Raw genomic sequence first — 10,952 nt, 5'->3', positions numbered from 1 at the left:
TTTAGCTAAAAATAAATAATAATTTCATCAATCCAAATATAAACCTTACAATTAAGGATTTTAATACAGACAGCAATATTTTTAATGAAAAAAACAATAAAAAAAGGAAGATACTTGACAATTATTTGATCCATAATAAAAGTATTATGTATCACAAATCCTGAAATAGAAACAATCTTTATTCATCAAATTACCTTTTAATTGAAATTAGTTCATAGGCATAGCCTCTATCTCTCTTCACTTGAAAGACTTGCTCTTTCCACCAGCAAGGCTTAATGTCGTTTTGAGCTTATGCTTTGTACGATCAATGTAATCAGAGAACTTATCCTTTCCTGAAGTATTATCCAAGTTACCTTTTCCTGAAGCATTCTTTTCTTCACCAGGATGTGACACAGTTCCAATCTTAATCTTTACGCGTTTGATAAAGTCAGTAAATCTATCTTCAATGTGGACTCCTGATTTCTCATGTTCAATGGTGACATGAGATGGTTTGACAACTTTTTCAGGTTTAGCCTTAGCTCCTTGACCATGAATTGTATTTTCTGCTGTAGGTTCAGGTTTGACAGTAACTTCAGCTCCATGGGATTTCTTCTGAATGAGCTCAAATGGAGTAGCTGATGATGACTTGGGTTTCTCATTTGGAGGAGATAGGCTTGAGTAATCATATTGGATTTTAACAGCTTCAGTTGCTTGCCTAGTTCTCTTTGCTTTGGGTTTTGAAGAATTGGGTTTGGACTGGATCATATCAATGGTGTTTTCAGGCCTAGAGTGTAGGCGAGCAGAGATGCGACGAATGGTTTGGGAGGCAGGAGAGATCATGACTGTTCTACACATCTTCTCACACACTTCGATGGGGCATCTATTGCCTTTCTTTTCCATTCTTTGCATGCCTAAGAGTTTGCTAAGGTGAAGGTAAAGGAAAAGGCTGAGGCAACTGCAAGTTAGAAAGGCTCCAGGAGATGGATTTTATACTGTATAAAATAATAACACAGATAGATCGATCATATTCCTCGTGATTCTTGCGTGAAAATGAGTTGTTATGAGCAGAAATTTTGATTGGACGTTTTGTCTAATATTCCTAATAATTGCTGGTAATAAAGAGTGTAAAGAAGTCTATACATGGAAATTATTGGAAGTTTGGAACCACATTCTCTACTTTGGTGATCATTTTCCTGCAGAATCTAATAAGTACAGCTTGAAACTAAGATGAAGTAATTGATGTGATGATCCTTGAGAAAATAATGGTTCAGTTTGCTAATTTCAGCAGAATTGTCAAACAAAATAATTGATGTGAAGAACCTCTGACAGGGAAATTGGTTGTGTCGCGGAAGTCTTTTTGCTTTTCTTGCTTCAAAACGACAAGGATTCCAAAGTTAGTTCACACCCCATTCAGTTTCTTAAATGACTAGTTTTGATCTGCTAAATTGTGTGCTACCCATGGAAGAATTTGTTAAGAATTAATCTCAAATAATTCCACAATAACCTAGATCGTGCAAACCACTAGATTCAACAAAACGGATTGAATAAGAAAAGGTTGCGTACCTGACATCGTTGTTTGTCGATCTTGATGTGTAGAATTAGGTTTGCAGCCTTCCAGAGAATTGAAGAATCGATTTAGCGGAAGCAGTACGAAAGGAACGTAAAACTGAATCGTATTCAACTCCTCTGGGGACCACGACCTTTATATACCTGTAGGGTTAGTACAATTCCTATTTCGGTCCTTTAACGAAATAGGAATTATATAATGGTCTCTACACTTAATATCTATAATTAGTTGATACCTCAATAGTCAATTATTCACAATCAAGACCACATTTGAAATTGACTTTACAATTGGACTGCTGTACATATTTAATTTTACATATTAAGCCCACAATAGAAAATTAAATCCAACAATCTCCCACTTGGGCGAACATATGTTAAATAAAATACATACACCAAAATGAGCTCAACAAACGCAGTCATACAAGGTATCCAAAAACAATCTCGTCCATTAGTTATATTGATAAAGAGCTGAAGAAACATTCGCCATAGATCTCATGACTAAGTTCATCATCAACTACATTACCAATACCCCTAAATGACATAGATTCATTATAGAAGTGTAGCATGAAAACTACATGTAATGTGATCATCATGTCTGTTTCCAACTGGTCACCAACAAAAGTGAGATCAAGCAAAACAATAATAATAATACAGAGTGTAACCATCAACCAAAATGAGTACTCAACAAAATTTCATAATAAAACATATCCAAAATAAAATAGAGCATTCAAAAACATAATGTATGCATAAAGAGCAAACTCCCACTAAAACTAGACAGTCTCAAACAAAACGATACCCATATGAGCGGTGTGCTCATGGAAAACTTTCGGTATCACTGCCTTTGTAAGCGGATCCGCAATCATAGAGTTTGTTCCAATATGCTCTAAGGATATCTGTCCACTCTGTACCCTCTCCTTCACAGCCAAGAACTTAATCTCAATGTGTTTTGATCGAGAAGAGCTCCTGTTGTTGTTGGAGAATAAAACGGCTGACTTGCTGTCACAATACAACTTCAGTGGTCTTTCTATTCCACCTACTACACGCAGCCCAGTGACAAGGTTTCTCAGCCAAATAGCTTGATTGGATGCCTGATAAGATGCTACAAATTCAGCTTCCATGGTGGAGGTTGCCACTAGAGTTTGTTTCACACTCTTCCAAGAAATAGCACCGCCAGCCAATAGAAAAACGTAGCCAGATGTGGATTTTCTACTATCTTGGCATCCAGCGAAATCAGAATCAGTATACCCAATGATCTCAAGCTGATCTGATCTCCTATATGTGAGCATATGTCCCTTAGTCCTCTGAAGATATCTCATGACTCTTTTGGCTGCTTTCCAATGATCCATTCCTGGATTGCTGAGATATCTACCTAACATGCCAACTATAAAAGAAATGTCTGGACGAGTACAAACTTGAACATACATAAGACTTCCTACAGCTGACGCATAAGAAACCTTTTGCATTTCCTGAATTTCAAGTTCACTCTTTGGACATTGTTGATTTCTAAATTTATCACCTTTTGCAATAGGGGTATCCAATGGTCTAGAATTCTGCATACTAAATCTCTTGAGCACTTTATCAATATAGCTCTTTTGTGATAATCCAAGAATACCTCGAGAACGGTCTCGATGTATCTGAATCCCTAAAACAAAAGAAGCTTCACCTAAATCTTTCATCTCAAAATGCTTTGAAAGAAAAACTTTGGTTTCATGTAGCAAGACTTTACAATTAGTAGCAAGAAGTATGTCATCCACATATAAGACCAAAAAGATAAACCTACTCCCACTGAACTTATGGTACACACAATTTTCAACAGTATTTGCCTCAAAGCCAAACGAGACAATTACTTGGTTGAATTTAAAGTACCATTGACGAGAAGCTTGCTTGAGTCCATAAATGGATTTCTTTAATTTGCATACCAGATGTTTTGGATCTCCAATTATAAAACTTTCTGGTTGCACCATATATATTGTTTCATCAATGTCGCCATTGAGAAACTCAGTCTTAACATCCATTTGATGAAGCTCAAGATCAAGATTTGCAACTAAGGCCATGATTGTCCTAAAAGAATCCTTCGAAGAAACTGGAGAGAAGGTTTCTTTATAGTCAATCCCTTCCTTTTGAGTAAAGCCTTTTGCTACAAGACGTGCTTTATATCTCTCCACATTACCTTGAGAATCCCTTTTGGTTTTAAATATCCATTTGCAACCAATGGGTTTCTTTCCTTCAGGTAATTGAACAAGATCCCAAACTTGATTGTCTTGCATAGACTTATACTCTTCGTTCATTGCCTCAATCCACTTATGAGAGTCAGAACTCTGCATGGCATGATAGAAACTAACTGGATCATCATCTATCATGTCTACAGTATCCTCATGTTCCTGAAGAAACACTATATAATCATCTGGAATAGCACTTCTTCTCTCCCTAGTAGATCTCCTCAAAGGCATTTGAACAGACTCTAATTCTTGAGGTTGTTGAATTTGTTCTTGAGGAAGAATAGCATTGTCTTGAATTGGATCTTGAATAGTGACAGGAGCAACTGGAGTCTGTACGCTATCAGAAACAACAAAAGGAATGAGAACCGAATCATCCTTACTTGGTTCCTCTTCAAAGACAATGTTTCTTTCTTTATTTCTCCCTCCAAAATCAACATCCTCAAAAAATGTTGCAATTCTCGTTTCAAAAAAAGTTCTGGAAGTAGGATTATAAAACTTGTAACCCCTAGACCGCTCAGAATATCCAACAAAGTAGCTGCTGATAGTTTTGGAGTCCAGTTTTGTTTCATTCGGCTTGTAAGGCCTTGCTTCAGCTGGACATCCCCAAACATGAAGATGCTTTAGACTAGGCTTACGTCCAGTCCAAAGTTCATAAGGTGTTTTAGCAACTGCTTTAGATGGAATCCTATTGAGAAGATAAGCTGCTGTCTTTAACGCTTCACCCCACAGAGACTCTGGTAAAGTAGAATGACTAATCATACTCCTTACCATATCCATAAGAGTCCTATTACGTCTCTCAGATACACCATTCATGCTGGGAGTACCAGGCATTGTATATTGAGGGACAATTCCACATTCCTGTAGGAAAAGCGCAAAAGGTCCTGGACGTTGTTCGCCTGAACCGTCATATTTACCATAATATTCACCACCACGGTCAGATCGAACAGATTTAATCTTCTTTCCTAGTTGATTTTCAACTTCGGCTTTATAAGATTTAAACACGTCCAAAGACTCAGATTTTTCATGAATGAGATATAAGTAACCATAACGAGAATAGTCATCAATGAATGATATAAAATATCTTTGGCCATTTCTAGTTGCAATATGGAATGGACCGCAAATATCTGTATGAATCAGTTCTAAAACATTGGATGACCGAATGGCACCTAGTCTCTTTTGTTTAGTCTGTTTTCCTTTAATACACTCAATACAAGAATCCAAACCTGTGTAATCAAGTGTATCTAAGATACCATCAGAAACAAGACGCTCAATTCTCGATTTGGATAAATGACCCAAACGTCTATGCCAAAGTACAACTGAGTTATCAATATTCAACTTTCTTTTGGTACCTCTTGTAGTAACATGCAGGGATTCATGATAACTAGTATCAATGTCTAACATATATAGATTATCACATTCATTCAAGCAACCAGTACCCAAAACTTTTGAATTCATAGATAAAGTGAATACACTGTCTCCAAAAGAACAATGAAAACCAGATTTGTCCAAAAAGGAAACAGAAATCAAATTCCTTCTAAAAGAGGGAATAACAAAAGTATCTATAAGATCCAAAAAATAACCAGTACTTAAACATAATCTAAAATGTTCAATTGCCTCTACTTCAACCGGATCGCCATTTCCTACATAGACGTATCTTTCACCGTCAGTTGGCTTTCTGTAGTTGAGGCAGCCCTGCAATGAAACACTTATATGAGCGGTAGCACCAGAATCCATCCAATAAGTGTTTTTAGGAGCTGAAGTTAAATTAACTTCACAACAGACTAAAACAAGGTACTTACCCCTCTTTGCAAGCCAAATAGCAAATTTAGGACAGTCCTTTCTCAAGTGATCCGTCTTTCCACAAAAGAAGCATTTTGGCACATAAGGCTTCTTTTGTACTGGATCTACAGCAGTAGCAGCAGCAGGTTTCTCAATAGCCTTTTCAACAGTCTTTGCAAAAGGCCTCTTTCTTTTCTTGTTCTTGCCCTTCCCAGCTGAAGAAACAAAATGAGCACTCTCTCTTTTGTTAGAATTCATCTTTTCCTCCTCATCAACACAATGAGAAATGAGCTCGTTAAGAGTCCATTTATTCGGCTGACAATTATAGGAAGTCCTAATTTGTCCATACTGAGAAGGAAGAGAATTCATAACCATATGGACTAAAAGGTCATCTGGTAAAGCCATACCCAGCGCCTTCAGTCTCTTTGCAATCTGAGACATGCTAAGAATATGCTCCCGAACACCACCATTGCCAGCAAACTTCATGGAGGTTAATTTTCCTAAAAGTGTTCCCACTTCGGCTTTGTCATTCTTGACATAAGCCCTCTCCAGCTCGGCAAGATAGTTTTGAGCATTGTTCTTTTCAGCTGAGACAGAGTCTCGAACATGTTCTGGGACTCCTTTCTGCATGATCATCAGACCTAAGCGATTAGAACGCTCCCACTTCTCATACTGAACCCTTTGAACATCAGTGCTCGTATCAGTAAGAGGAGCAGGTTCGTCCATCCTGAATGCAAGATCCAAATCCATACAGCCCAGAAAGATCATAATGTCTGATTTCCAAGACTCAAAATTTGATCCCTCAAGTTTAGGGACACAATCAGGATTAAATGACATGTTAGCTGACATCGGAGAAAATAAACAAATAGATAAGTATAAGCTCACAATCCACAAATGAAACAATTCACATAAGTAGAGATCAAAAAATGGAAATAAGATACAGACACAACATTAATATTCTCATCTTTGGATGTAAAACATTAACTTGTAATTAGTATCTCAACGCAGCAATCAAATATTGATAACATAGTCCTGACAAATAATAAATCTTCCTTTGGGCCGATATATCATTGTCATGAAAATAATCAAACAATTATCACATACTTATTGCCAACATGTATTCAAAACTCAGCCAGATAGCAACCTTCCTTTGGGCCGATTAACTATCCGCAACGAATTCTAATACACCTGTCTAATATTCTAAAATAAATCAATTCAAGCAATAGAGGTCACTTTGGTGACTTATTGATCAAATCAATTTATTTTAATAAATATCAAACAGAATAGGGACTTAATCACTCCAAATTTTAATCTCAAGTCGACAAATTAATTCATTTAATTGTAATTAAAACAAAACAATTGCAATTAAATGAATTGATTGTCTAAATATTTAATAATCTAAAATTATTTAGCCCAAAAAAAAATTATAATCTAGTCTTTAAGTCACTAAATTAGAGACTAAGTTATAAAATTGGACTAAATAAATTTGAATAAACAAAGTTCGGGTTCTAAACGAAAGAAAACAAAAAATTAGGGGCCTAATACTAAAAAACAGAAAATTAGGGGGCCTAATCTGAAGTTACAGAAACTTAGGGATCTAATCTGAAGTTACAAAAACTTAGGGGCCTAATCTGAAGTTACAGAAAATTTAGGGACCTAATACGAAATTTTTCAGGGACCAAACCGTAATTTTTCATCCCTAACCCTAAAACCAACAAGAGACGGAAACTCCTTTCCGCCGACTCTCTTCAAAGAAACCTATACTGTTTTGTTTTGTTTTTTTTTTTTTTTTTTTTTTTTTTTAAACAAGATCCGGCCACCAAAAAAACAACAAAATACCAAACGAACAATTAATCGTCAATGGCGTTAGTTCAAAACCTCTTACCTGTTCTTGGAGAATCCGAAGAACAGTGAGAACAAAATTTTTTTTTTTTTATTAAACAAAACCCTCAATTCGTAAATAGTAGGGTAAACAAATAAAAAGAAAACATACGAAAATCAATCTAAAATCTAGCAATTATGCACAAGGCTCTGATACCACTTGTTAAGAATTAATCTCAAATAATTCCACAATAACCTAGATCGTGCAAACCACTAGATTCAACAAAACAGATTGAATAAGAAAAGGTTGCGTACCTGACATCGTTGTTTGTCGATCTTAATGTGTAGAATTAGGTTTGCAGCCTTCCAGAGAATTGAAGAATCGATTTAGCGGAAGCAGTACGAAAGGAACGTAAAACTGAATCGTATTCAACTCCTCTGGGGACCACGACCTTTATATACCTGTAGAGTTAGTACAATTCCTATTTCGGTCCTTTAACGAAATAGGAATTATATAATGGTCTCTACACTTAATATCTATAATTAGTTGATACCTCAATAGTCAATTATTCACAATCAAGACCACATTTGAAATTGACTTTACAATTGGACTGCTGTACATATTTAATTTTACATATTAAGCCCACAATAGAAAATTAAATCCAACAGAATTGGGAGAGGAAAAGCCAATCAGTTGGCATTAGCCCTTCATTTCCATAAGAGAATATGCTTCCAAGCTACCAAAGTCTACAAGTCAAGGAATGCCACTAAGAAAATTTTCAGAATCTTATGCCTTTTTTAGCTATGTGATACAATGTGTATCGCACCTTTCTTGTTCCTTTCAGACCTTTCTTTTTTCCTTTCATTTTTGCCTAGCTAGCACTTGAAGTTTCAATGAGGAAGAACCTTTCCTCTTTTCAATCTCTAATTCTTCCAGACAATTACCTAATTGATGAACGCAAATGTTTTCCTTAAATATTAACATGCAGTGCATCATGCATTTTCAGATATTTCCAATAATTAGAAAAAGATACTTTTATAGCTTATCTATATGATAAAAGCTGCAGACCTGCAATAATCTGTCTTATTTTTCAGTGTTTTGAAATTCGGATCAGACCAGTCGGTTCAACTGGTTGAACCATGAACCAGCCATTTTCCAGTTCTAGTTGAGCTCATATCCGGAACTTTCAAGCCCATGCATTCATTATTTGAACCAGCCAGCTTGACCTTAAACCGCTCAAAACTGGATAAATTCGGCCGGGTCAGCCGCTTCGAATCTGCTTTGGTTTTTAGTTGGTACAAAAAATTTTCTTTTTTAAAAATGTTTTTTTTGGATATTGAAACATGATCTTGGGTATAAGTTATTGTATAAGACTTGCCTATACCTAGGGTTTGTTCGGCAACTTCAATAATTCGATTTTGAAGACAAAACTGATGCAGTAGAGTTGGCAGTGTAACAGCATCAGAATACTATTACGAAGTATTTCTATCAAGTAATGGACATGCTTAAGAAGACAGAAAGCATATCCCTCCTCTGATTAGCATATATTAATATAAAGGCTGTGATATATTCAAAAAAAAAAAAAAAAAAAAGCGCCATTAACAGCCTTTTTTCATACCAGTAACCAACATTTTTGGAAGATGATGCTAAAATTAGTAATATCAATACACAAACTTAATATTATAGCTTAAAGCTTTAAGCGGACATTCAGGGAAAAAAAATGAAGAGGTACATCTCGTACAACAACAACAAATATTATTCATCAATAAACATAAAGAAGATATGTCTTGTAGTAATTATATATACTTAAAAAATTTGTGAGTTCCCTCCACCGATACTGGATGTAGTTCTGATCTTAATCCTGGCGCGATCAAGATATTCTGAAAACTCATCTTTTGCTGATGCATTCTTTCCATGATCACTAATATTATTAGGCATTGGCACATCAGTACTAATATTTGATATAGTTCTTGACATCTTGATCTTTACTCGATTGATATAGTCAGTGAAGCTATCTTCAATTTGCATTTCCAGTTTCTTTCCTTCTTCTGTATTGGTTACTTGGCCATGATTGGCAATATATGTTGCTGGAATTGGCTTAGGCTTCTCAACCGCCTTGCCCTTTTGGGTTATGAATGATTTGGGATTTTCTGAAGAATTTGGTCTGGTTTTCACAGGAATTGACGGTGAAGAACCGCGAAGTGTTTTGATAGCAGAACAGACAGTAACTGCCTTGTTGATCTTTTCATATACATCCATGGAAATTATTTTTCTGTTTCAGAAGTTATGAAGAAGAAAATGAACAGAAGCTGATAGCAACGGTAGCTTTTGTCAGGCTGAAGGATTTGGATTTTATACTGTCTTATGTATTGGGATATTAAGCAGAAGGTGATGGCTGAAGCAACTTGTGAATAACAAAATGATGATAATTTGCCAGTGTGATGGAGAAAGATTCTGAATGTTTACTAAAAAGAAAAGAAAAAAACCCTGTCAACTTTTCAAAACGATGTGATGGTATTAGACTATTAGGAATCTAGGATGTGTGAATGAACAATTAGAGGGAAAAAAAAAAACATATTTAAGCTCCAAAATTTATTGAGTTTTGCTCCATTAAGTCCTCAAACTTTTATTTGTTAATGGAGCCTCATATTTTTGTTTTAGTTAAAATATTTTGACTTATTTAATTGCAGGTTTGTATCTATTACGAGATCGCATATGTACTTACTATTGAAATAATGACTTGGTGTGCATTTAATTGCAGGTTAAAAAATAAGTAATCAGCAGATTTTGCTGAAGTAAAAATGTCATTTAAATGGCTAGTTATTTTGAATAAACTTTTATTTAATTAAAAAAATTGGTGATCCTTAGAATAATAATAATAATAATAATAATAATAATAATAATAAAAGAACTTCGACATTTTATCACAATTTAACGAAAAGGATTAACAAAAAGATTATTTCAACTAATTATTACTTATAAATTTCATTAAACCAAGTAATGATTCACCCTGTTACTGTTAGGTTATATACCACTTCCATGTTTTCTTTATAAAAATAGAATATGATAAGAACAGCTTAAATTTCAAGCTAAAATATTAGATTAGAGGGTAGTTTTCTCCTTGAAAAATGACACAAGTGAAGAAAATATCAGTACGTTTCGATGACTTTACATCAGCATCAACAAAGTATCAGATTCTGGACCCGTACCGAAATATGGCGTGAAGTAACCTCCATTGCAGGAATCTCAAATTGTAATAAGCATGACACGGGAAGAAGGTGGATCATACGCTTCCATCCAATAATTTTTTCAAATTATGCAGTAAAACTCCAAGAAATGGACATTTCAGATTCACAACAGGAAATGCAAAACATGAAAATCCTCTGCAAGCTGTCCAGGAAAAAGATTCGTGGATAATTTTCTTTTACCTCTTTTTGGAGCACTGGGAAAAGGAATCTGAAATATTTATGCCAGATGATATACACACTTGTAGATCTTTATCTGCTATCTCCTTATAATGGGAACGAATATGCAAGTATAAGAAATTTTTTATTTTTTGACAAATGCTCAAATTTGTCCCTCATTCA

General features: G+C 35.1%; 2 protein-coding genes across 2 annotated transcripts; both read right to left on the bottom strand.

Annotated features, from left to right (window-relative positions):
- On the bottom strand, nt 1-1,055 carry LOC105650039 (uncharacterized). The gene has a single exon (XM_012236911.4). The coding sequence runs from the start codon at nt 886-888 to the stop codon at nt 238-240; it is 651 nt and encodes a 216-aa protein (XP_012092301.1). The 5' UTR covers nt 889-1,055; the 3' UTR covers nt 1-237.
- A 7,957-nt stretch (nt 1,056-9,012) lies between these two features.
- LOC149496465 (uncharacterized) lies at nt 9,013-9,788 on the bottom strand. Its single transcript, XM_089721715.1, has one exon. It carries the CDS (start codon nt 9,622-9,624, stop codon nt 9,172-9,174), a length of 453 nt encoding a protein of 150 aa, XP_089577841.1. The 5' UTR covers nt 9,625-9,788; the 3' UTR covers nt 9,013-9,171.
- Between the last annotated feature and the right edge of the window lie 1,164 nt (nt 9,789-10,952).

Source organism: Jatropha curcas, chromosome 5 (genome assembly GCF_041381405.1).
Source record: "Jatropha curcas cultivar XTBG-Jc1 chromosome 5, XTBG_Jcur_1.0, whole genome shotgun sequence".
NCBI lineage: Eukaryota > Viridiplantae > Streptophyta > Magnoliopsida > Malpighiales > Euphorbiaceae > Jatropha > Jatropha curcas.
The sequence above is the reverse complement of the archived record's forward strand: the minus strand, read 5'-3'. Positions and strand labels throughout refer to the sequence as shown.